At 45.0% G+C, this 26,454-nt stretch overlaps 2 protein-coding genes across 2 annotated transcripts in view; one reads left to right on the top strand and one right to left on the bottom strand.

The window, feature by feature from the left end:
- The window catches only part of WNK1 (WNK lysine deficient protein kinase 1), a 147,848-nt gene extending 132,397 nt beyond the window's left edge, over positions 1-15,451 (top strand). The window contains exons 28-34 of the mRNA XM_025198808.1: positions 128-777; positions 2,264-2,466; positions 3,227-3,421; positions 4,749-4,820; positions 7,384-7,425; positions 11,525-11,712; positions 12,350-15,451. Of these exons, the coding sequence (XP_025054593.1) occupies positions 128-777; positions 2,264-2,466; positions 3,227-3,421; positions 4,749-4,820; positions 7,384-7,425; positions 11,525-11,712; positions 12,350-12,664 (1,665 nt within the window). The 3' untranslated portion in view covers positions 12,665-15,451. The remainder of the gene's footprint in view (positions 1-127; positions 778-2,263; positions 2,467-3,226; positions 3,422-4,748; positions 4,821-7,383; positions 7,426-11,524; positions 11,713-12,349) is intronic.
- A 137-nt stretch (positions 15,452-15,588) lies between these two features.
- The window catches only part of RAD52 (RAD52 homolog, DNA repair protein), a 29,450-nt gene continuing 18,584 nt past the window's right edge, over positions 15,589-26,454 (bottom strand). Inside the window, exons 8-12 of the mRNA XM_025198790.1 lie at positions 21,315-21,508; positions 20,230-20,369; positions 19,524-19,604; positions 18,662-18,907; positions 15,589-18,329 (exon numbers count right to left, since the gene is read on the bottom strand). Of these exons, the coding sequence (XP_025054575.1) occupies positions 18,268-18,329; positions 18,662-18,907; positions 19,524-19,604; positions 20,230-20,369; positions 21,315-21,508 (723 nt within the window). The 3' untranslated portion in view covers positions 15,589-18,267. The remainder of the gene's footprint in view (positions 18,330-18,661; positions 18,908-19,523; positions 19,605-20,229; positions 20,370-21,314; positions 21,509-26,454) is intronic.

Below are 26,454 nucleotides of genomic sequence, written 5' to 3'. Positions count from 1 at the left end.
ATTCCTGCAGGGAAATGAATTACTTTCTCACTTTGACATACTACTGACTGGGGAAGGTGAAACGAGAGCCTGTCATTGTTTAGGATTTGAGACTGCTGTGCTCACTGAGCGTTCCTGTCACTTCCAGGTGTCTGTGGCAACTGATGACATGCTGAAACCTCAAGAAACTAAACCTGTGCACTTTGAGACAACCTCCTCTGATTCTTCTTTGTCTGGCAGTAGTCCAGAGAGTACTCTGGTGAAGCAGACTTCCAGTCAGCCAATGGAGACTGTCATTGGCACTTCTGTGGATGTGGTAGACAGTGTTCTTGCTCAGCCAGTTCCTGCCACACAGTTGCCATCAGAGGTTGGGCAGCCAACTAAAGTTGGGCGCTTTCAGGTGACGACAACAACAGACCAAGTGGGTCGCTTTTCTGTTTCTAAGACCCAAGATTTGGTCACCTGTGGGGAGAAAGAGCTTCTTTCTGTGGACTTGGAGCAAGTTTCTTCTCCAGGCCTGACTCCAAAGAAAGGTGTACCAGAGTTGATAGAACCAGAGCAGTCTCCGCATGTAAATGGACCATCGTATGAGCTGGAGGCTGCCTTCCTGAGCGGAGCAGCTAAGGACTTGGATGATGGCTCCGGCAGTCCAGACTCTCTGCAACCAGGGGGTTCCAAAATCAGCCTCCCCATCCAAAGCCTTAGCAACTCATTCAACTCTTCCTACATGAGCAGTGACAATGAGTCAGATATTGAAGATGAAGACTTAAAATCAGAGCTGCGGCGGTTACGGGAAAAGTAAGCTTCTTTTTGATTTGTCATTAAGTTTGTGGGTATGTTTGAAGTGTGTGCAACAACTTCCTAGTCAAGTGACAGAGCTGCTTTCATTTAGGAGGCAACAAAAGACACTTTTCCCCTTAAGGGTAAACCCCAATTAAAACACATTTTTTCCTGTAGGGTTTTGTTTAAAGTTGTTCTACGGGCTAAAAAAATAACCTCTAAATACACACCTACAATTCATAGTTTATGCACAAACAAGGAAAAATGGTACCAGGTAAACTGTCTCACATAATACCTTAAATGCAGACTTACAGTTTACTGAAATTTTCTGGGATTATGGAGGCTGTTCTTTTTCATTTTTGAAAATGGTTCCTAAATCTCTTAAGCCCAGGACCAAGAAGGGAATTGCACTGAGCTTTCTGGTGCCTGGTTCCAAGAGTGGAGTTTACAAAACAAGCGAGGTGTCTGTACTTTCAGATGGGCATAGCTGGACATGTGAATTCTTATCCTGATAAGAGATGCTGAAGGGGTGGCGGTGGCTGGAATCTAGTCTTTAGATCTAGGTTTAATTCCCCCCTTGGCCTGAGTGTATTCATACCCACACCTCTTACTTCCTTAAAGTGTCTAAACCACAGCCTTTGTTGTCAAGGTTGCATAAAGTACACTCTTCACCCCTTCTGTTTGAAACTTGGCTACTTTGAATCTTGCAGTATGCAGTTGGTAGATAAAATGCATATATGGCCTTGGAAGCATGAGTCAGAACCCAGGAGTCCTTTCCTTCCTTTTCCCTGAGAATACTCTCATCACTAGGCTATGGAGTTAAGTTAATTGCCCTCTTCCTTACCCCTGTGGCTTACTTGGTGAGTTATGTGATTTGCTCGCTTTGCCTGGAGCTGTACCTTTAGCTACGTACATCCCTTTTAGATTTTTTTCCTTTAGGGACATCTAAAACTTACTCTAAACAAAGAGGGATAGGGAAAAACACTTTAACAGATCAAGGAAATGTTGAGCTGCTGATTTACCTTTTGCTCGTGGATCTAGGGTGTGAGGATTCATGCATGAGTGTCTGCAGAGAACTTGCATGTAATCTTACAGGAAAGGTGGTGGCTTTGGATCTTGTTCATATCTAACTGGAAATATATTGGATGGCATTAAGCCCACTGGGAAATACAGGAGCCTAGTCTCCTCTCTCTTTCCCTTTTACAAGAGTGCTTTTTCCAGCCCTGCAGCATTTATGTAGAAGCACTAGACCATTATAGTTCATTCTTGGCTGGTATAATTGCAGTGCTGAAGGGCAAATGTTACATTGGCACTTAAGGCAGTATTAAAACAAGAACTTTTGACATGAATATCCAATAGCTAATTGTGGCCAAGAATTCCAGTCCTGTTCCTCACCTTAATGGATTGCCCAGGGGGAGGGGTGGGGCATGGAGGGTGGAGCTTAGGAGGGAGAGAAATTGGTAGGTGTAACTGCAAGCACTTGCATGTGTTCATAATTCCTCAGGCACCTTAAAGAGATCCAGGAGCTGCAGAGTCGCCAGAAGCAGGAGATTGAATTGCTTTACACAAAACTGGGAAAGGTTCCTCCTGCAGTGATTATCCCCCCAGCTGCTCCTCTCTCAGGGCGAAGGAGGAGACCTACTAAAGGAAAAGGTAGCAAATCCAGCCGCAGCAGCTCCCAGGGCAATAGGAGCCCCCAGCTGTCAGGTAAGGCTTCCTACAAGGCTCTGAACTGGTATCACATGCAATGAGTTGTTCATGGCAACTTTTGATTTGGTCTTAAATCCTTTTCCAGTGTGTCATGGGACTCTCTCAGTGCTCAAGCTGATGAAGAAGTTGGTTGAGGTGGTGGCTTCATCAGATTTCCCTTTTGAATAATAGACTCAATTGAGTGATGTTTCTCATTTGGGGTGGGAGGTGATATATATTTGCAGCCTTTGCCCATGTGTAGCTTCTCTGGTCACTTTGGTTTTTGGGTTAGAAATTGGGTACATTAAATTGTCTTGGAAAATCAATTTTAGAGACGGTTCATTTTGAACAAACTGATTTTTGCATTTAGTGGAGGGTAGTCATCATGTTTCCTGCTGGAACTTCAGTCTAACTATTGAAAATGTGACCTACCTAAATATCTGATAGTCCAAATATATTCTGGTTTCTTTCTTAGCAGCTGCATTAGCCTCTTCATCCCTCAGTCAGCATGAGAGCCTAAATATGAGAATCTTGCCAGAGGCCCTTCCCTTCTGGTTTTCCTGCTGTCTTTTATTTTTCCCAGCTCTTCTCCCTTCTGCATACCCTTCCAGTGGTACCTACTTTAGTTGCTACAGATATTTCTGTCTGAATCACCCAAGTAATCTTAGCTGCAATTGTGATCCTCCTATCTAGTGGAAAGAGTCTGGGCTGCACTGAGGAGACCACAAACTTTTATATTGTACCCTTGTGTCCTGATTTTTATGATTTCTTCTTGTAGGTAACTTGTCAGCTCAGAGTGCCCCTTCAGTCTTGCCCCCACAGCAGACTCTTCATCCTCCTGGTAGTGCTCCAGAGACTGGGCAGAACAATCTGTTACAGCCCCTTAAACCATCTCCTTCAAGTGAGAACCTCTACTCTGCCTTTACCAGTGATGGTGCCATATCAGTACCAAGCCTTTCTGCGCCAGGCCAAGGTAAGACTTTGGATGAAATTTAATGCCAAGTTTTCCAGCAGCCTCATGGCTCAGGAAGTTCTCAGGCTGGGGGACACCCAAGATAAAATAAAGGTCCTAGATAAGGGGTGTCGTTTGTGCTTAGAAACTAATCAAGGTGCATATGTGTGCCTCTGGGCCACATGTTTGCTGCTGTTGGATTTCTGTGTTTTCGGGTAGGGAGAGCTGCAGGTGAAGTAACCAAGGGGTATATCGCACAACCCTCTGCTCAGAGGCAGTTGCTGAGGGGAGTGTAGAACCAGAGAGTACTGTTGGGCATGCTCGTTACAGTGGTGTTGAAGCCCACTGAGAATGGATCCTATTGTGCTAGACCTTGTGTAATACATAGTTAGACTCTCTCAGCCAAAAAGCTTTCAACAGACTAGACAAGGTGAGAGAGAGGGTCCAACACAAGCAGAGTGCATGATGTGGTAATTCAGCATCTAGATAGTTTCATGATTTTGGGGTGGGAGGGAAGGATTTAGTTAGTTTAAAAGATTGGTGGGGGTGGGGAAACTGGGAAGAAGAGGATAAGAGGAGAGGTGTAACTTGAACCAGAGATGGAAACTGGGGGAGAGGTTAGACCAAACAGTCAGGGAAGTCTAGATGAAACTAGATAAAATTTTGCTGCCAGTGCAAAAGTCCCTGCTTTGGTAGCTCCTGCCACCTGAGCCCCTGAAATACCATGTTGAAAAACGGGCTGCTTTATGCAGTTAAGTTGATTTTTATAGAACTGTTCTAGTGATGGGGGTATAATTTACGAGCACAAACTGGGAGGAGTAATAGCTCTAATGCTTGTAGCCTCCAAAGTGGGAAATCATATAAGCCATTTTCAAACATTCCCCCTGAAAAGCTAGTTCAGTGCAGTGGTCTCAAGTGGGTGGTGTCTGGTTGGCACAGAATTGCATGGGGTAAAATGTAGGCATTGATGATGAGAAAAAGGATGAACAAGTGAAAGAGGAATTTCTCATAGGAATTCTCCCATGTTAATCTCTTCAGGAATATTGGGGCTACTAATTGTTGTTAAGTTGCACAATGTCACATGTCACCAAGTGCCTTTGACAGGTATGTTGAATTAGACATGGGAGACTTACCAGTTCTTTGCTGTTAAAAATGGTGGTGTAAAGGCTGGAAGGATTGAAGGAAACCTTTGTATTGTGTTTATATATCACTCACTGCCTCCTGAGGTTTGTTCTCGTGTGCCATGTTAATGCATTTCACCCCTCCAACCTCAAGTTGCTAACATCTTGTAGTTGTCTGTCCCTCCTCCTCTCCTTTTTCTGTTCTTCCCTTTCTTGTTTTATCACAGGCTGTGCGAAGTTTAACTGTGCATCTGAGAGGGTGACGTTCAAGCCTGGTGGCAGGAGGACCCGATTTCTGAGTACGCCCTGCTTGGCTCTTTGTGTGTAACACCTTTACTCCTTCCTTGTCTCTTCTTTCTTTTTTATTTCCTGCTGCTTGGGTTTGTCTCCTGCAGCCTGTTCTCATCTGCTTCTCTGTATTCCCTCCCATCCCATGGCTTGGCTCAACTGCTCTTTGTACACCTTAGAAGTTTGGATTCTTGGATTAAGCCCTCCTATTTGTAACTGCCCTATAACAAGCACTTAACTTCCATAAAGTTTGAGGGAGACTTCCCTGTTGTGACTAGTATTCTGTAAGGAATCTGCAGAAAATCAGGAGGGATCACAAGGGCATATGGATTCCTGGTGCTTTCATATGACCCAGTTTATGATCTTGCTACAACACATGCTTGTGGACACGCACATTGAGAAAAATCTGGTTCTCTTGAGTGGCAGTGAGGGCTGCCTTGACCAGATGGCGGCAGCAGCAGGGATGTCCAGGGTGTGCTCCCTTGTATTAAGACAGTTTTGTTACTAATATTTAAATGCTAAATAAAATGACTGCTTCTGCAGTGCATCTCCTCAGTAGGTTGGGTGAAGCTCAGCATCTCATAAACAATATTTTGGGGTTGCACCAAAAGCTCAGCAATGATCACTGCCTTCTTCAAGTTCATGGAGTTAGCTAGTTGCTTAAAAAAAAAAAAAAGGAAGTATTTAAGGGAATTAAACATGTTTGCAAAGGATCTTTCAGACGCTCCCCATATTAGTAGTCAAGGATATGATGCCTATATTCAGAAAAGGCTACTCTTGCTGGGGGTTGGAAACTAACTAAACATATTATTTGTGAAGTGAGGAAGGGAAATAAGGGTCTCCCAATGCCTTTCCAACCCCCCAGAATTCTCCACACCCTTACTTACGGCTTTTCCAGCTAAGCCTCAAACTTCTGATGTGGTTATCTGGAGTATAGAAATGCATGGGCTGAGGCTGCAAACATATTGTGCTGCTTCTTGGGGGTGCTACCAGATCTTCCATGCTTCCTCTATAGGCTGGACTTGTGAGTGCTGTGATATTCCCTCTTCTGCCCCCTGCCCCTGGAATGACTGCATCTGAGAGCTGGAAGCCCAGTGAAGTTGACCACCTTTTGCCACATTTCACACCAGTTCCTCAGATTTGTATCATCTGTCTGTCTTCAGCAAAGTAGCAACTTGGCTGTGCCAGGGGATCTGTGTATGGATGAACTCCAGTAAAGAAATCGGCAATTTACAGAACTAGCTTTCTACAGAGACAGCTGCAATGGAACGAGCTAAAACATTCCCCTTTGTTTGGGAGGAGGGAGAGAAGATTCTTTTGTTGCTTTGTCTCTTCAGACAATCACCCTTAGCTGGATTTCCAATGTTGGGACAAAATATGTCTTAAGACGCAACTGACCAGATCACTTTTCTTTCCCTTCTCCAGAATTTCAAAACATGCAGTTCAACAGTGTTGGGCAGGTAGAAGGGCTATACACTGACTGGCCACTTGGGTTTCCAAGCTTTATAACTTCTTTTAGTGGAGAAACGTTAAGATTTATAAAAGTAGGCTTGGCCTGGCCCTTTCTTGGGAAGGGGAATATAAAGAACAGCTGGGGTGGGACTCGATCATTCTCTGGAGATTGACAGGATGGCATTTCTGAGCCGGATGTACTTACGGTCAAGGTGCTTGCTTATATAGTAAAACACGCTGAACTTGTCACAACCTCAGGCCCACTTTCTGAGGCCAACTGTATCATGTCTGGGGGAGGCTTTGTTTTGTTTTGTTTTTTTTCTTTCTGTGCCCCTGCCCCTTAAACTTGGGATTGCCAAATGGGGAAGGGTGGGCTAAGGTTCCTTCTGAAAAGTTTGTTGTAGCTGTCCTGTAAAAATGGGTATTGCTTTTGAAAGCATGGCTTGGCTTGGCTTGGCTTGGCTTGGCTTGATGCTTAATTTTTACAGGTTGCTCGCTTCCTGGAATCTTGTACCTAAAATGTTATCACAGGCCATTCTGGGCAGTTGGGGAAAGATGCTTAGTATAGAATCAGTAGTGTTGAGGAAACAGTGTAGTGATCAATAATGATGCTTTAAACTTGAGAGAGAGAGAGAGGAACAGGCCCAGCAGGGAAATGGCTAGCTTTTTCTGTTGACATATTTCAGAAAATGGGGAAGGGAGGAGTGGTTATAGTAAGAGCAAACAATCCAGCAGCCAAATGCTTGGAGTATCTCAGTTTTGGGCAAATGTTACCCATAAGAGACTCTCTTCCCACTTGTAGTCTCCCATGTCTGTCTACCTATATCTGCCCTATGTGCTTACACTTCCTAATGTTCTGCACTAGAGTCCAGGGAACTATTGAACTGGCATGCAGTCTCTCCTTGTTGAGAGCACTACCAGAGAAATGCTGCCAGAAAGTTATACAAATATCTAGCCCAGGATGCAAAAACATGCCACTAGTGGCCCTCGAAAGCATACCTGCAGCACTGCCCTACTGTGCCCTCTCCTCTCTTTCTCACTGGGCTTTTTGTATGGTTTGCTGATACTAACATTTCTCACTGTTTCTCTTATTTAACAAATTACTCTCTCTTTGTGCTTCAGGGAAGATGGTGAAAAAAGTCTGTCCTTGCAACCAGCTCTGTAGTAATTATCTTATCTGTTACTTCTGATCCTTGACTGCAAAGCTGTTCATGAGTCTTCCTCTGTCATTAGAGCCTAATCTCTCTGATTCTGTCTCCAGCACAGCACCTGTCTCTGTCATGCTCTCTAATGTGTGTTCATTTTGTTTAACATGTTAATAGGGTCCAGCTTCCCAGGCATATTTACAGATGGATGGGTGGGGAATTAAGCTGCTGCTCTATGCTTGCTAGACCTCACCTTAGTTACGGAGCTGATTGCATAATTCAGTGTTTCACCAGTAGAGCCAGTTGCACATAATAACATGGTGAGCTTACTTCTTGTGCAGCTTGCTCATAGTGACTCTGCTTGGGGTTTGCCTCCTGTCACCTGACAACTAGAGAGAGACTCCTCCTTACTGTTTAAGATCTAGAAAGCCATTAAATGACATGCCACTAAAGCAGGACATGTTTAGATGTATCTAATTTGATTACTGGTCTTATCTAGGGATGCTCTAAATCTTTTGAGAACAGGTGCTCAGGGTTGGCCTTGGGAGGGTAGGATGAAATTAGGTTGGGGTCACAGGCTGAAGGGAAAAGCCTCACTTTTGTTTCCAATCCTCCTTATCAGACCAGATATGGGGACTTTTGCTGTGACTGAGCAGGACTGGAGGGATGTTATTTCCATTGAATGCTACATGTTTTAAGTGCTCCCCCTTTCAGACTCTTCTGATGGCCTTTTTTATAGGTTGGGATTGCATCAGGACAGCCAACTAAAATCCAAAATTCCTGAGAATGAGGGGGTCTTATTTATTTTGAACACTGTTAAAAATGGGGGCTCTGTAATGTTAGGTTTGACATCTAACAACATGAACCAATCTGTCTCTGTCCCTCTGGTGAGCCTGAGACGAGAGCTCCCAAGCAAAATTTACCCTATAAGCAAGAGAACCGGGATGTTCATATCCCACTGCATATCTCTAGCTGAGTACACCTTGATGTCTCTTGACTAACTGTTTTTGCCTCTTCCTACGCTGGTTTGGGTGCACTCTTTGGCCTAGACCAAAGCCCTCAGAGTGTGTGCTGTGTAATGCATGACCAAAACAAAATGTATGCTGTATAGAAATGTTCCCAGCAGCAAGAAGCAGATTATTGGCCATCAGGAAGCGGTTGAGAGGTGCTAGTCCTTGCATGAACCCGTGACTGGAATGTGACTCGTTTGTTTTGGCACCTTCTTTTGAGTAGAGTTCTGTTTTGTTTGCCTGTGTATGTACTAACCTCACCCTTTCACTTTTGTGCTGCTACTTTGTTCAATAATTGTGTTTCAGGCCCCTTGTTAATGTCACACGTGCTTGATATCCTCACTGCTCCATCACCCTATATATGATGTTCCTTACTGCCCTGTCTGATGTTATCCTGTTACACTGTGTTCTGAACTCCCCCTGCATACTGGTCAGGGAGCCCCTTCATCACCACTGTGGCATGAGGCTCCTTGTATCCACACAGTTAGGCAGTGCTGGTGAAGGGCAGCATGCCTCTCCTTCCAGCACTGTCTGCTCCAATAGCACCTTGCTCAGTGCCTACAGGAAATGTTCTTTTACTTTCTTGGTATCCCTTGATGAGAGATCCATTCTCACAGAAAAGCAGAGGCTGCTCTTTCCTAGGCAGAAAGGTTTTGCAGAGATGGTTGGGCACAGAAGCATTGCAGTTGACTAAGCCATAGTCACTTGGCTGACTTAGGGGTGTGTGAAGTGGGCAGTATTTGATTTGGATTTGGCCCTATTCAGGGAACAGTGATTTGATTCACTGATTCAGATCAGTGTCCCAACTCAATTCTGATTCAGAGAATCAGCAATTTGGCCACAGACAGCTTTATATGGGTTTTTTTCCATGTACCTCGAGGTACCAGGTGCAGCTTATGAATGCTGAGATGGTGGGGCAGACGGAGCATCCCAGGGGAGCAGGGGGGGGGTCCCCTGTGTGCTTGGTAGTGGACTGGAAGTAGTTCTGGTCCACTTCTGGGTCTGCTGCCGAGTGTGTGGGGGACCCTCTGGCGCGTGATTGGCTGTGTGGGGAACCTCGGGTGCCCCCCTAGACCCAGGAGGTACCAGTCACCGGGCAGGGGAGGGGGTCCCCCACACACTTTGCAGCAGACCTGGAAGTGGACCAGAAGTACTTCCAGGTCCGCTGCTGAGTGCACAGGGGACCCCCATGCGCTCCCATGGGACACTTCATCCACCCCACCATCTCAGTGTTCACAAGCCACAATTGGTACCTCAGGGTATGTAGAAAAAACATATGTAAAGGTTGTGTCTATGGTCGAATCTTTGAATCTCTCCAAATCGAATCGAAGGCTTCCGATTTGATTCAGAGAGATTAAAGGGTCTCCTGATTTGATTTGGATTCAGAGACTCGGCCGCCATATTGGGCTGAATCTCCTCCGAATTGAATCCGCAACTGAAGCTTCGCACACCCCTACTAGTGACTCCTTGGTATCTGGTGTTGTGCAGTAGGGAGGTGATGATTCCTCTGCTGGGGTCTTTGGTGCTCTGGAAATGTTTGCCCTGCTCACATCAAGTTTCCCAGGTGCTGTTTCAGTTCCAGCCTCAAATCCTTGAAGAGACCTTTTAACCCAACTCAAGAGTCAGGTGGCCTACACAAGCTTGATTCCACACCATGGTGAGCATCTTCCATGGACTTCCAGATGAAGAAAAGTCTGGTGCCAAGCAAGGGTTCAGAGACGTAGGGTCTGTTCTGGATTTTCCTTCTGACGAGAAGTGGACAATGGATTTGGGGGGGGCTGCGATCTTTTACTGGACCAGCTGCAAGGCTGGAATAAAGTTAGACAAGCTTTTGAATGCACAGCATTTTTCATCAGGTCCTGCATTCAAAAGCTTGTCTAACTTTTTATTCCAGCCATGCAGTTGGTCCAGTGAAAGATATGACACTCTTTTTCCCCCCCCCCCCCCCCCCCAAATCCTTGCCACTCACAATTCTTGGACTTTCATGGCTACATCTTCACTCTAAGACTAGAGTGATATCCTCACCAAGACTACTTGCCCCCTTGGTAAATTGAGGATCCCTCCAGTGCTGTTGTGAATCTTGTGTGAAGTGCTCAGATCCCTGCAATCATGGTTGTTGTAGAAAAGTTTAAATCTTGAATGCAGCTCTTTTTGTTCTGCAGTTGCAAATATGAGGCCCAAGGTGTGTGAGGTTGCACATGACTGAGCTGCTTATCACTGTCTCCAAGGAGTTGTCTTTTCAAATAACTTTCAGCAAACTCTCTGGCAGAACTGAAAGCAGCCTGTCCACTGGCTCCTAATATTGTAGTGCAGTCAGTTCTAGATGGGGAGTGGCATCCCCATGTCCATTTTAGGAGCTGCTCTCCTTCCCCTTCAAGCTACCTTTGCTGTGTACATGTGAAAACGCCTTGAATCATAACAACACAGCAACCTTCCAGTTCTCCATATGAAAAAGCAAGCTTCCTATGAAGTGTACGCTACCTGCTAGGTGGAGACAGACCCTTGCACATAACCCCATGGGAACACGAGGCTGGTAGCAGTTGGGTGTCACAGCCCTGGCAGTTACTGTTGCTCATGTACATGTGCTTACTTATAATCTGTGAGGGAGCAGCCTTTTCTCCATTCACAGGATGGAGATGGCTGCATTGTAGAGCAGTGTGGCCTGTTTCTCTACTGCTTCTTCCCTTGTGCTTTGAGTTGGATTTGAAGCGTGGTGTAACAGTGGCTACTACTACAGTTGTGATGTGCAGTGAGAGGACTTTTGCTGCCATTCATCGCATGTCCTGTCACTTAATAGTGAAACCAAATTCCACTAATCTTGCTTCCAAAAAGAAATATGTAGGCAGGAGCCATTCCTCTCCTAGACAACTACAACTGCTTGCAGAACTCCTTGGAAAACTCATCTACAAAAACACTTAATTGAGGCAAATGGCAAAGTGAACCCTTGGAAATCCCACTCCAGTGTATACTGGAAATGAAATCTAGAATTCATGTGCATGGCTTTTTAACTTGCGTCTTTGTATTTTTCCACCATTGCCATAATGCTTAAATTCCCTGGGAAAACAGAAATCTCAGTGTAAAAGCCACTGTTGTTCCTTTTAATTCCAGGGACCAGCAGCACTAACACAGTTGGGGCTACAGTGAACAGCCAGGCACCCCAGTCTCAGCCGCCTGCTATCTCCTCCAGCCGAAAAGGGACCTTCACAGATGACCTGCACAAGTTGGTAGACAATTGGGCCCGTGATGCCATGAACCTGTCTGGCAAGAGAGCTGGCAAAGGACACAGCAACTATGAGGTGAGAGTCTCTTCTCCCCCTGCCCGCTCATGGCCCTCTATTACACCCTTGAACATTTGGAGAGACCTGTTGGTGCTAGCACTAATGCTCACTCAGTGTGTTTAATATATGTAACTAATAGAGCCAGACCAAAATGATGCTCTAGTACAGTGATTCGCAACCTTTTTCACACCGGGACCCACTAGCATAATTATCAGCTTGGTACCACTGGGGACCCACAACTCCCTAGTCCTGACCCACACGGTCTCTCTCCCAGGGTCTCCCCCCTCTGGCTGCTGCATCTGGCCCCCTCCCTCTCCAGTTCCTGGGGCTGCTCTCACAATCAACATGCCTCCGGCTGCGTGCCAGTTCCATGCAAGCTGCCAGTGTTGCAGCCTGCAAGGGGAAACCGCACGATTCCATGGGAGCTCCCTGTGACCCTTTACAATGTTCTTGTGACCCACGGGTGGAGAAACACTGCTCTGGGAAAATACTGGCATTTGCTTAAATGTGGAGGGTTCTGCTGCTGCCTCTTCTGTCGGGTACTAAAGAAAGGAGAGTTTTAGGTGGTTATCTTCCTGCATGAAAGAGAGCAGGGGTGTGGGGTGGTTGCTGTTTCTGCTACATTATAGTAACTTGGAACTGGATTTTCTTTCAGGGTCCTGGAATGGCAAGAAAGTTCTCGGCACCTGGCCAACTCTGTATATCTATGACATCCTCCCTGGGTGCTACACCCATCTCTGCAGCATCAGCTACCTCTTTAGGTCACTTCACAAAGGCTGTGTGCCCACCACAGCAGTACAATTACCCGGCAGCATCCTTTGCAGCTCCATGGAGTGGGACAGGTGGTCCAGCACAGCAGTCCCTCGGCCAGTTCCAGCCTGTAGCTGCTGCCTCTTTGCAAAGCTTCAACATCGGCAGTTTGCAGAAATCTATCAGTAACCCCCCAGGCTCCAACTTGCGGACCACTTAGCCACACCCAGAGACCAAGCTGGGTAGACCCTGGGACAGGGAATGAGGCCTGTATCAATTACTAGTGCTGCAACGAACTAGCTGTTTCTGCCACAGTGGGAATGAGCTTCCCTTGTCCAACCAGTGCTGTCAGCTCTCTGTAAAGAGCCACAAATCTCAAGGGGGAGGAGGGTAATGGGCAACTTTGATGGGACAGTGCTTCTGACTAGATGCTCCTGCTCGTGTGACAAGCGATGAAGATGGATGTCATTTAGTCAAAGGAATCTCGCTGTAAAACTCAGTTCTTGGTTTGAGTCTGAATCCACATGTGCTGGTGGGAGAGTTTAGTCCTAGTTCATGGCTTTAACACATTTCTCATCTTGCCCTGAAGAATCGAGACCAGGAGAGGAGCTGTCCAAATCCCCCTCCTCTTCCTCTCTCTAAACAATCGTCTTTGGCTCCTGAGTGGTGGGGGACACAAATGGACTTGCATTGCAGCCCATGCTTGAGATAGGTCATTACTGCTTTAAGTAAAAGATATTAACAGCTTCAACAGCAGCATTAGAGCAATTTAAATTGTTTAAAAAAATTTAAAAAGTTCCCAGCGGACATGTACTTACCATCAGTTTTGATGTGGAAACACTGTGATATATAAATGTTGTTGGACAACAGTAGCTTAAAATGAGTGGAATATAGAGGGTTAAAAAAAGTTAAAAAGTAAAAAAAATGTAAAAAAAGCTAGCTATATCCTTATACTTATTGGAGACACTTTAACTTTTTCCTTTGTATTTTCATTGTATTAGATAAATAAATGTGAATGTAAAATTGTATAAATTAATGTACTTGAATACTTGTCTGTTCTCCCAGTATGCTTGCTGGATATTTTAGTGCCTTGGACTTTTATTGCTTCTGCAGTTAGCATCACCTTCCCAGCAGACCCCAGGTGAGAGAGGGCAAGCTAAGAGAAGAATGGATTGTTTGTACCTAGTGACCAGGATACCAAAGGGTCAACAAGTTGGATGTGTTATAGTCATAATGTAACAGTCTAGGGTAGGTGTCAGAGAGGAAGCAGTTGAGGCTGTAGGTTGAAAGAGTTCTGGTGCTGGGGAAAGCTGCCCAGATGAACACATTTCAGAATTGATGAGTCAATGCTGATGTGACTGGGGGCAGGCTGGGGGAGGGACATAGGCCACGGACAAAACTAACAAACGCTGCCTTGAGACTTAATAGGGCTGGATCAAACTAGAGGGTGGGGAGAATGTGTGTACATATAGGAGAGGTTCAACTTCAGATGTGGTTTGACTCAAGTTAGGAAGGGGTGACAAGGTGTGGTAAGCATGTGTGCATGAGGGTGGAGCCATTGGTTTTTGTGGAGTGGGTTGTCTGCTGGGACTGCTTTTCTTACCTTTTTTTTCTAATCCATTCGTGCCAGGAGTACGCTTTCCTGGTGCGACGTCCATTGCCGGCAATGGATGCACTTGAAACAGCCGGCATCAAGGAATTCCCTCTGTGTTATGCATGCAGAGGACTTAATTTTGTTCACTCTAAAAAAATTTCAAGCTGGTACCAGGACCGTAACTAACTGTGCCACCTGAGTATAACTGTACTGTACCTTCTGCTTAGTTCATTCTCTTCCCTTCTTCATACTTACAAATACTGGTTCCCTGTTCAAAGTAATAATACTGCAACCAACCAGTATTACTTGGTGTAGTGCTGCAACAAGCTGTGAAGGTCAAAGTACTGCTTCCTGGTACTTGAGAGTAGTTCAGTGGCATCCTGGAAGCGTGTGCATCAAATAAGTCTTTTTACTTGTCTGAATTTTCTTCTGTGAGTAATGTTTCCCTGGGGGGAGAATTAATTTGGGGTTTCTACTTTCTTTCTGTGGATGTTTCACATTTTACCTATAAAGCCCCCAAAGGCACAAGATCTGTCTGTTTCCCTTCATCTGGTTTTGATGTTTACAACATCTTTGTTTGTCAGCAAGGGTGTAGGCAAACTGAAGAAGTCCTGGCGGATGAAAGATAGTGGCCAGATGACTGGGTTCCAACAGTTTCTCAGATGTTTGTGAGTGGCTTCTTCCTCCTTTAATTCCTTTTAACTAACATGTAGGCTCCATAAAACTACAGGAGGAGAAAGAGGGCTCACAGTTGTATGTGTGATGGGAAGAGAAGGAGAAAAGGGGACCCTGCTGGTAAAGTTAATCAGAAAGCCTCTGCTTTCTACTTTAAATGGGTGAGGAGAAAAGGTTCTTGGATACACCAAATATGGGAGAGGAAAAGTGTCCTGTATAACAGAGCAGTCACAGGCCTGAAGCAGTAGTGGGAGAAGGGCAACACTTCATGGCAGAAGAACTGATCAACTGAAAGCAGCACATGGTTATTTAATTGATTTAATAAGTTTGAGGTCGGTTTTTTCTCTTAACGTTATGCAAGAGCTGGTTTTATTTACCATTGATTTCCCTCCTGTGGATGAAATAACTGAAGTCTAGAGGAATAAACTAATGCTACTGAACTGTTAAATTATTTTGTGTTTAATATTACACTTTGAGTATCTTTTTTCCACATAAAATCTGTTTCTGAATTTACAAATGTTTTCTTTACATTATTTAACAATGTACACTGTAAAAAGGCAAAAAAAGAAAAATAAACTGAATTCAAACTCTGGGCTTCCCTGGCCGTAGTTAGTTGTATGTTTTGCACTAAATCCAGGCATTGCGCTTCTTGTATGATTGCGCTTTGTGCTGCAATTTGTTACCTTTGTAGAATATTTAATGAAATCATTCAAATAAAACAAACCTGCTTTTGTTGAACTGTGGGTTTTCATTTTCAGCTGGTTCCTACCTCTTCTGTCTCCTTTCTCTGGATAATTATCTGCAGGTGGGTTTTTGTTACCCAGCTCCTAGCTAGTTTCCTCAGGAAAGTACCTACTTTAATGAGACACCAAACTTGTCAAAAGCAGTGGTCAGAAATAACAGTTTGACCTTTCAACAAACTACTCTGAAAAATAAGCAACAGTAAAAGACCGTTCACAGATGCTGGGTCAATAGACTTCCTGATGCAGAAAGTCAAAGGGTCTTGGCTAACAGGTAATTCAGGCAACAACACATTTCTGGTATGGTGTAGGTTGGCTTCAGTATGAAGTTTTCCTGCTCCGGAGACAGATGGTTGGACAAAGTCTAAATAGTTGGCATTAACCTCAGGGGGTTGGCAAACTCCCCTGTCTACTGTAACCTCTGGGTCCTGGCTAATTTTTGGAGACTTTGTGCTGCCTCTTAGCAACTCTGTCAGAGAGGAATCTGTCCCTGATGAAAAGGGGTTGGTGAAGGTCAGTCTTCGGTTAGTTCTGCTTTTCTTTCTGCATCCCAGCCCCCTTGCTTGGAAACTAAGCTAGAGGGATGCGTGCCTACAACACCATGGAGTGGAAAACCTGGTGAAGCAGAGCCCAGATGAACTCCATCACAAAGACTTCTTGCTATTGTCAATAAACATAGAGGGTCAAGCTTGCTTGGCTGGTCAGGGTCCTTCATGCAGCTGTAGTTGGAACTAGCAAAGAGCTGTCTGAGAGGAGTAATGTCTTTACTAGGAATGGGGTAAGAGGCATCTTGGGAATTGCAAAGAATCTCCATGCCTGCTCAAGCCATTCTCTGCCTCAGTGGGATTTGCACGTCCTTGAGGCAGTGTGTGGTAAATTGCCATTTCAGCAACTCTTGGTAGCACTAGGTCATATGGGCCCCTAGTGTCTTCTGGAGGATGGCGAGTGAGGTGCAGGGTTTTTAAATAGTAACAATTTGCTAAATCTCCTTTCTTTAGGAAAGCTTTTGTTGTTCATGCTGCTGCAGGCTGGGATCCTGTAGGACTCCCTCCTTACTTAGGGTTCTTAAAAACCCTCCAAAGAAGATGCAAGCTTTGGAGAGCTTTATGATGCACCAAGGTGGGGCATCTCTCCAGTCTTGAACCAGTGGTTCTGCATGCACTTGGGTTCCTATGACTACATCTTTTTTTCCAGAAGTTAACCTTGTGGCTCAATCCTCCATTTTCTTTGTGTGATCCAAACATGCTCTTCCTTAATAGCCTTTGCCTTGGCTTAATGTGGGATGCATGAGCACTGACTATAGTAAGTAATGAGATTTTTCTTAACCAGTGTCATAAGCATTCTCTTCCCAGGGATGGGCTGGGAAGTGATAAAGGCAGGCTATACACTGACACCTTAAACAGGAGTGGTCACCTTCAGCTATCCTCAGTTTTATGAGTAAGGCAATAAAGGCTACTGGCAATTTTATAGGCAGATGTGCTGGCAAGGAGGCAGCTTCATACAGCCAATGGGGTATTGAGGCCACTTGGGTATTTTCAGTTCTACATTTTGCTGCTGGAAACGGTAATGTGTACTGGACTAATTCTACTACAAGTTAGTGCAGCTGGCAGAAACCGTGCTAATGCACAGATTTAGTCTAGTGTGCATTAAGCATCACACAATGTTCATCTGTGCTAATATTCAGTAGTGCTAATTACGGTACATTAAGTTAGTACCTGTTATTACAGGTACTAAACAATGCACTGTAATTACAGTGTATTAATGAACTGTTAATTAATAACAATCTCATGTTTCTCCAGTAACGAAAAAACCGATTCCCCCACCTCCAAGCATGCGCACACACTACAGATATGCTCAGTAACTCCTATTCTTTGCTTCTAATGCTTGCCCCATTTCTCCTGATTATGCATCATCCCACGTGTTTAACTAAAAGTGTATAAACCTCTTGTATCTCCCCTAGTGTTGCAGGCAATGGTGTGATGCATCACTCTCCTCCCTTAAGCTACAACGTGGGAGTAGACAACAAAACACTTGTGGTTTGGGCTTCTGTTTAATTTCAGACTTGTTACTAGGTATATAGTGCTAATCTGCCTTGGGCTTCAGGAAGAGGGAGTTGGGTTGTCAGGCTGAGTAGCATTAAACCACAAGAAGTCAATGTAGTAGAAATCTTCCTCTGTCTAGAGGACCTGTCATGTATTCAAGAGAGCTGTGTTGTTGACCCACTTGAACAGCTACACCATTTATTCATGTTTGCCATAATAAAAAGGGGATAAAAGTTAATATAAAAACAAATTAGTAAAGGAACAGAACAGGTCAACCCCACTCCTCGTGTAATGGACCCGGCCAAGCAGAATTTTAATACAGGATGGCGTCAAATGATTCCTTCCCCAGTTTGACTTTACTAAACACTGTTTGCCTTCAAAAGGGAAATGCTTCCTCTACAACATGAAACTGCAGAGGAATGACCCCCTCACCCTTCATGCATTTCATCCTAGGAACCAGTTTCTTAGAACAGCACAAAAGAATTTAAAATTACAGTGTTTATGACCTGATACAAGCCATGACTTGAAGAGCCCTTCCACAGCCTCTGAATCTGGAGTCGGGGTGAAACGCATTTGAAACATTTTTGACCGCACAAAAGGGGGTGTCAAGCCCACGACTGTGGGCCAACTTCCTGTCCTGCATTCATAGTTAAGCTTATGCATCACCGAAGGAAGGGCCTGGTCTGCTTGATTACCTTCCTCATGCCACTGAACAGATTGTTTGAAAAAATGACAGATCCAGAGGCAAGAAGTCAGGAGCTGCTGTCATTCCTTAGGTGGGTTCCAGTTTCCTTTTCTTCATACCTTGGCTTCTTCTGTAGGGGCTGCAGTCTGCTAAACAGGAAGACAGCTGGTTAGAATTGGACCAATAGTTTTTGTGCTTTTCTCCACTGCTAAAACTGACCTATTTCAGGTTAAGCAGGAGAGGGAATGGCAGGATAGCTAGGTTCCTTCTTTGGCAAATGTATAAGAGGAAGTTCTCGCATTGGTTGTGAAACCTTAAAGCAACCTTGGTGAGCACAACAATAGGTATGTCCGAGACACAAGCTGCTTAGAAGCCTTGTCTGTGAACAGGATGCTTTTCTGGTCACCCTCCAAGAACTACACTCCTCTAATCAAAAGAGTTGCATCATTGACCTCTGCAGATATTACACAGCTCCACCTACCTGCTGCATGCTGGTTGGCACAATGGCTAAAAGTCCTCTGCTCGACAGACACTTGCCAGGGTGTAGGCCTTGCACATGGTTTGTGATAGCTCATCTTCTGAGGAGTCCTGCTCCGAGTAGTCATGTGATGCTGGCCAAGCGGGGTTGCAGGAGCCTGTGGCTGGGCTGGCATATCTGCCATTTTGTGGCTAGCAGCATCACTGAGATTGGTGGCCTCTAGAGGAATGTCCCAAAGTTCAGGGTCATCTGGAACAATTCAAATAGATATGCCTCAATGAGGGAAGAAAGCTGTGACATCACAGGGATAGAATTATAACACCAGCACAACCCATTCCCATACACTGGCAAATGGAGAGGCCAAAACAAAACAGTGACAGCTTTTACAGCAATGGGAAATTAAGTGAGCAACATCTGAAAATAAATCTGTTGCACTGTGTGAGACTAACATGGCAGTAAGAAGGGATGCTTAAGCCTGCATTGCTCCTCAAGCTCTTGGTAGGGGGTGGGGAGGGAAATACTGGAACACCCAAAATGAGGGGGTGGCTCCCAAGGCTGTTGCCAGCCAGAAAGCTGATGATTCCTGCCACTTGTAGCACCTGTGTGGATAACTGCTTGAAGAGTAAGGTCCTCTGAGCAGGAAGGGTCAGAGTGGTACTGGTCCCAGTCAATGTAGAGGCAACTCACTCCCACACCCCTCCATCTTGGTTTTTCTCCAGACTATGACTATTAAGAGCATAAGATCCTGCAGCTTGCCACAGCCAAGCCTGTGTCCTTGCCCTCTTCTCCCAACACCCTGATATGGCTTGCCTGCCCACCAGAGTTGATGCCGTTTGCCACAGCTCAACTGCCATGTTTTGCTGACCTGCAAAGAACTCGTCTTCTGCAGTCGGTTGCTGTTGTGCTGTGACTGGAGTGCTGTGCTTCACAGGAGGAGGTGGTGGCACTGAGTAGCATAGGTAACAAAGGGGAGAGATTCATGCAAGGAAATGCAGATGGGTACCTCCACCTCCCACTCCCTCCCTGTTTTAGGAGAAGAAAGTGAATCTGTTCAAGACAAGCAGGAAGGACTAGCCATCTGACTACCAATCCCAGCCTCTTGTTAGAAATGGGAAGCAGGGGGGAAGGAGAGGTAGGATAAGGACAAATGGACTACCCTGAGGTTTCCTGCACCAGGAATTGAGGTATGCTACCTTCAGCCATGCTGCCTGACAGGGAAAATTTGGGTATTCGTACTATCAGGACACAGTGGCAACTTTTGCCAACAGCTAGGGATGTGCCTGTGTTAATGGTAGTGACAGCCAATGGCTGCATTATAGAATGTTCTAGGCTGATCAGAGCATTGCGGTTTGGCCATGTTGGGTGTGGGCCCACCTCTCTGCCACTTCAGAAAGAGAAGCTATGCTTGCTCAATAGGCAACTAATATCTCGTCTCTTCTTCCTTTGGTCTCTCTCCTCTAGCTCTCTTCAGTCAGTGAAATAGTGGCAGAGTTAGGAAGCCAAGAAAGGGTCCTGCACAACTACCTCCCCTAAGTGGATGGTGCTGGAGCTGCCGAGTCTGTGCATCATACCATGTTTGCAGACTGGAGCAGCTATTGGGATCTGAAGTTTTTTCTCCATCTGTTCCCGGAACTGCTGCTGTAGCTGCTTCTGCCGCAACTTCCGCTGGTAAGTGGCATCATACTCGGTGGCTAAAGAGTCTGTGTTTCTCCTCCCACAAAATAAATGCACCATTAACAATGTGACTTAAGCAGGTTTAAATTATATACAGTAGGGATGTAAACATCAATGAAAGCAGGGAAAATAGAATAGTTAGTTTTGCTATGGTGCCTTCTGCACAGAGGTCTTCGGATGCTTTAGAAGCGCTGCCTGTTTGCTAACCTCAAAGGTTTTGTGACAGTGACATTACTGTTTCATAAATAGGAAAATGTTAGTGGGGTGGCTAAAACTTGTACTTGTTCCTGCAGGAGGTCTGTGGGTAGAAACCAAATCCTCTGACCCTGAGTCATAAACGCAAACCCCATTCTTCCTCCATGTCCCACACTCCAGGAGCAGAGGCTGGTTTGAATGCTGCCTGCTGACCACATCAAAGGGTAGGCCCTGCAAATTCCAGGGCTAAAACCATTGCAGGCACTGGAAGTGCAGACAAAAATAGACCCAAGTACTTTGCTTTTGTACAAGTAAGAGTCCGGGAGCCTCATGATTCTGCTCCCACCCACTGAAGCACTGCAAAAACTCCTTGATTCTGCCACAAATGGGTAGTACAGTGGGCTCTAGAGACTCCCTTAAGACCAATTGTGTCCTATGAAAACACAATGAGTCCTCTGGAGGGAAATATGGTATAACAATCATGGCTGAACTATACAGAGTGAAATACTGCCTGCATTAAGGAGACAAGATGCAGAACACTCTGTGGAAAGATCCACCTAGTAGCCATTAAATGACAGAAGAGGAGGTTTACAAAGGGCTGGATTGAATTTCTTTTAAATCTTAGAAGTACAGGGTGTGTGTGTACTGGGACTTGATGGGGGAGGGCGGGAGGGAGCAATGTGTGTATATTTCAGTCCAGCACCAAGGAACACCTGAATGTGGTATGAGTGCTTATTTTTAGCACAGTATAAATGAAGTACCAGACCTCTTGGGGTAACAGTCCCACCTGGCGCTGTGTGGATGGTCCTGTTCCATTCTGTTCAAGGAAGCTTCCGCCTGGTCAGATTTGCAAGAGAGCGCCATCTCACACTGCTGCTGCCCTGCACTCTGCTTCTGTAAACAGCTGTTGTATCTTGCCTTCTCTATTGAGGGCTCAAAGTCTTGCCTTTTAGCTTTGGCCACATCCAACGCAGGGAAAATCTAGTAAAAGAATTGGGAGGAAAAAAATCCATTCAGAAATTTTCCTTCCCATATCAACTTGCGTAAGCACCCACAAGCCTTGTCTACCTGGTGCAGTTACAGCAATTTAATTGTTTTGCTCTGAATGCAGCTGTTTATCTGTAACTAGCTGGGATGCATCCATGCAACTGTGCGAGTCTGAATTAGCAGCTCAGCTATGGTACATAAACCAGTGTAATGTTCTACATTGCTTATGCTCTATGCTCTTATTTTTATTTTTTTTTGCATATGCCTTCTGGGATATATGCTAAAGCCACAAGAATTCTAGACCTACAGAGTCCTATGATTCCTCTTGACTTCCATTAATTTTGTTGGTGATATATTCAAACTGATGTCAGACTGCAGGAAGGAGCTAACGGGAAATGGTGTAATCATGGGAAGCCTTAATATGAACAGGATAAGGCACCTGCATTTTGAGTTTGCAGGCTGATGGACCTAAGTCTGTGGTTATGTAGGACTGTTGATGCCATTGCAATAAAGTAAATAGAGGAGGAAGAACAGATGGATTTAGCTGAGCAATTACATTGACAGGCATGTGCCTGGAGCACCTTTATTATGTGGCATGCTGCTTACAGGCTCAGCTGAACAGCACCGACTGGCCCAAGAAGGTAATGGGACAAAGCCAGGGTAACAGCTTTGGTGGCAGAACTTTAGGATGACACAGGCAGCTTTCCTAGAAACCTTAGAGGAGCAGCTGTAGCAAAGTAACAGGAGCTGTCCTTAGTGTAGCAAAGCATGTTACTATCATCACTATCATCGTCTGGAGGTTTGCCATGCAATGTATCACTAGCTAATACCAATGGTGATGGTCAACTGGCAGGGGTGCTGTCATGGAGATTTGCAATCCTAGGAGTTCTGCTGTGCTATGCCAAAGCCTGCCAGTGCACAGGAGGTCACCGGTTTGAACAAACAGAATTCACTTAACTGTTCTTTGTCCCCTCTCCACATAAGGTCAAAGCCTACTGACTGGAAGAAGTATGTTACTATGATGCTGAAAGGCCTGCTAAATCACTACAGCGGACACCAAATGTGGTCTGGAAAGGTGACTGCTTCCTCTCATAACTGCTTCTGAGAATGAGCAAGGGAACTTCAGCACCGCAGAAAATTGTGAATGTTAATGGAATGAAGAGCTGCTCGTTTATAGAGGGTAAGCTGTGACTGGAGGGTTTTGGCTTGCTAGATGGCTGGACAAGCAGAAGTGGCAGCTTAACTTCACGCTGAGTAAATGCAGAATGTCTATGGAGTCTGCCTGTGGAAAGCTAAAGAGAGCTGTAGTGGATTCAGAGAAGCCTGGATGTTTCTCATTTTTCTGCATCTTGTATGATAGATGCCTGCTTATTCTGCACAACACCTCTGTGTCCAACAAAGAAATCCTGGAAGATGGCTGGGAGCAGGAAGTAGAAAGACACTCAAAATTAGGACAGCTGGAAAAGGCCTCTTGCAATAAAGTCCAAATAGTCAAGTATGCACGATACTACTTCAATGAAAGCAGAGCAGTGCAAGTTTAAGACCAACAGGAGTGAAGTATTACAAGAAGGAATCACAGAATTCCTGACGGTAATGCATATAAAAGGTTTTCAATCTCTTGTGGGGGTGGATGCAGTAGGAAGGTTCTGAAATTAGATTCACTGAAATGTGACCTGAAACAGAATCACAGAAAATTAAGGTTGGAAGGGACCTCAGGAGGTCATCTAGTCCAACCCCCTGCTCTCAAAGCAAGACCATCTCCAACCACATCATTCCAGCCAGGGCTTTGCTGAGTCAGGCCATAAAAACCACCAAGGATAGGGATTCCACCACCTCTCTAAGTAACTTGTTCCAGTGCTTCACTGCCCTCCTCATGAGAGAATCTTTCCTAATATCCAACCTAACTTTCCTAAATAAGCTCAATTCCCTCAGCCTCTCTTCATAAGCCCTGTGCCCCAGCCCTACCCATTTTTGTTGCCCTCCGCTGGACTCTCTCCAACTTGTCCACATCCTTTCTGTAATGGGAGGCCCAAAACTGGACACAATACTCAGGGCGTAGCCTCACCAGTGCTGAATAGAGGGGAATAATTACTTCCCTCAGTCTGCTGGCAACCATGCCCCTACTAATGCAGCACAGTATGCTAATCGCCTTTTTGGCAACAAGGGCACACTGTTGGCTCATATTCAGCTTATTGTCCACTGCAGCCTCTTGGTCCTTTTCTGCAGAGCTGCTGCTTAGCCAGTCAGTCCCCAGCCTGTACTAGTGCACAGGACTGTCTGTCCTAAGTGCAGGACTTTGTACTTGCCCTTGCTGAACCTCATGAGATTTCTTTTGGTCCAATCCTCTAATTTGTCTAGGTCACTCTGAATCCTAGCCCTACCCTCCTATACCCCTCAGCCTGGTTTCATCCACAAACTTGCTGAGGGTGCACTCCATCCTATCTTCCAGATAGGTATTGAAGATATTAAACAAAACTGGCCCCCCGACCAACCCCTGTGGCACTCCACTTGATACCAGCTGCCAACTAGAAAGTGAGCCACTGATCACTACCTGTTGAGCCTGACAATCCAGCCAGATTTCTATCCATCTTACAGTCCATTCACTGAACCTATACTTCCTTGATTTGCTTACAAGACTTCTGTGGGAGACTGTATCAAAAGCCTTACTAAAGTCGAGGTATATCATGTCCACTGCTTTCCCTGCATCCACAGAGCCAGTCATCTCATCATAGAAGGCAATCAGGTTGGTCAGTCATGACTTGCCCTTGGGGAATTCCTGATCACTTTCTTCTTCAAGTGCTTAGAATACCCTGGTGATATGTTCTCTATATTCTGCAGGACATTATTGTAGCACTTAACATTTGTAATTAAAGGGTCTCTATTATGGCTGTTTGCACAGTATTCCTTTCCAGGGCCATGTGCTCCATTTTGAACACTTGGGAATACTCCAGGAAAGCTTCTTTTCACATCTGCTTTCCTGATCCTATGTTGTGAGACATTAAACATTTCATGTTAGAGTGTCATTAACTCTTTTTTCTTGTAGAGATATTTTCAGAGAAGCTGTCAAACTCCTTTGTGTGACTATAGGGACTAGGAAGAACTGGAAGAAGCAAACTCACATACTTCCCTACTTCTCACAATCTTCATATTGAAATGTTTCATTTTCTACTGTGTCCTTTTTCAGAAGGGAAAGCATTTTCCAATTTACCTTCCTATGCCATAAGACCCCTCTACTTTTCTGAAGCTGTGTGCCTAACTTCTTCATTCTTGTATGAAATGGGGGCTATAAGGCACATGCTTGGAGACCTCCCATTAAAGGTGGGTGTGGGGTGTTGGGCTCTGCACTTTTGCTTACGCTGAAGGATGTTATCTGGAGGATCCCCAGGAGGTGGGAGTGCCTTGTTCCAGAGATCATTCAGTAAATGTGGAAGACAAGCAGTGCAAGGATGGTTCCATCTCCAACCTGGTCAGAAACGTAAGGAGAATGCTGTCTCTTTAGGTAGTGCTAATGATTTGGTTTTGCCAGGTAATATCTTTGCCTTAAGCTTCCTTCATTGTTGGAACAGGTTGGCAAAAAGTGCCAAGCAAAATTTAGGGTTCTGCAGTGACTTACACACCGAACTGCATTATAATGCCTTAAAAGTATCTATATATTTTGAAATGCCTCAGAATCATTTAGGGGAATCTCTAAAGTTCTGTAAACACTGAGTGTACCGAGGAGAATGTGGACTAATTTGTTTTTAAATGTTCTGTATTTGGGTTAAAACAATGACACACACATTGTGTTTTGCCTCTTTAACCCTGTTTTGTAGTAGTAACAGGAAAATACTGTAGGTGCAGGTAAATCAAACAGCTCAAAAATTAGGCAGTAAGTGTAGCTAATGGTTGAGTGATTTCACACTGCGGAGAAACCTTCGAAGCGGTTTGATTTTCCATCAAAGAGACCTTACCAAGTAAAAAGGGTATCCATGGCAGGCTTGGAGCAGAAAGCAAGGAGAAAGCAGATCAGTTATGGAGCAGGGTATAGGCATGGATTGTTTGACTGGTAGTTGTCATTTGTGGGATGAGATACTGCAGAAAAAACAAAATGTCTAGCCTGGATACAATAGAGACCATGCTGGGCAGGAACGGGTTAAATGGTGAGAAGACAGCAGATGCTCCAAACTCTGCCCAGTGCTATATTGCACAGTCCATAACTAGGAAAAGCAGTTTAAGTCTTTAGATGGATGTACTGTAATACAACTTACGTTATTTTTTGGCACTGCACCCCATGCAGCAATGTCAGGTAGGGTGTTGATATAGTAGTCCTCCATAGTGGTTCTCATACTGTTGTCCCCATGGGGTTTTACCCTAATCTGCTAAAACAAAGATGTCAATTGCCCCAATAATCCTGGTCAATCCAATAGTATATTTAGGATTCAGGCTGCTGTTGGTGGTTGCAGTGCTTATTTACATCACTCTTAGCTTTAATGGTAGCATCACTTACCAAAATTAGCTCTACTGCTCTTAGTATGGATTAAGATATCTTGAGATGCCTCCACTGGAACTCCTATTCTTTGATTCAGCACTTGGGAGTGTCCCATCAACTTGCTTTGCTATGACAGTGGCCTGCAGAAGTCTGTGTTGCCATCATTTTTCTTTCAGTAGGACAGGATGTGCATTTCTCCAAGTACAAGCTCTTTGAAAGAGTCCATGCAGAAACATGTGGCAGGAAGGAATGGCTGCATGCAATGGGCATGTGGACTCCTTACTGTTGGTAGGCATCAAGAAGTGCCCCTTTTCTACTGTGGACAGTCATTGCCTTCTTGGGTCCACAACAATTATAGCCTTTTCCCACATTGGGCACATACTATAACCAGTTCAATCCTTGCAAGGTCTTCTGTGGCCCGATAGTGCCTGCCAATATTTAACACAAAAATAACATCTGGTCCAGATGCTCT

Source organism: Alligator sinensis, unplaced genomic scaffold (genome assembly GCF_000455745.1).
Source record: "Alligator sinensis unplaced genomic scaffold, ASM45574v1 scaffold87_1, whole genome shotgun sequence".
Lineage (NCBI taxonomy): Eukaryota > Metazoa > Chordata > Crocodylia > Alligatoridae > Alligator > Alligator sinensis.
This window is presented reverse-complemented; position numbering and strand designations above follow the sequence as displayed.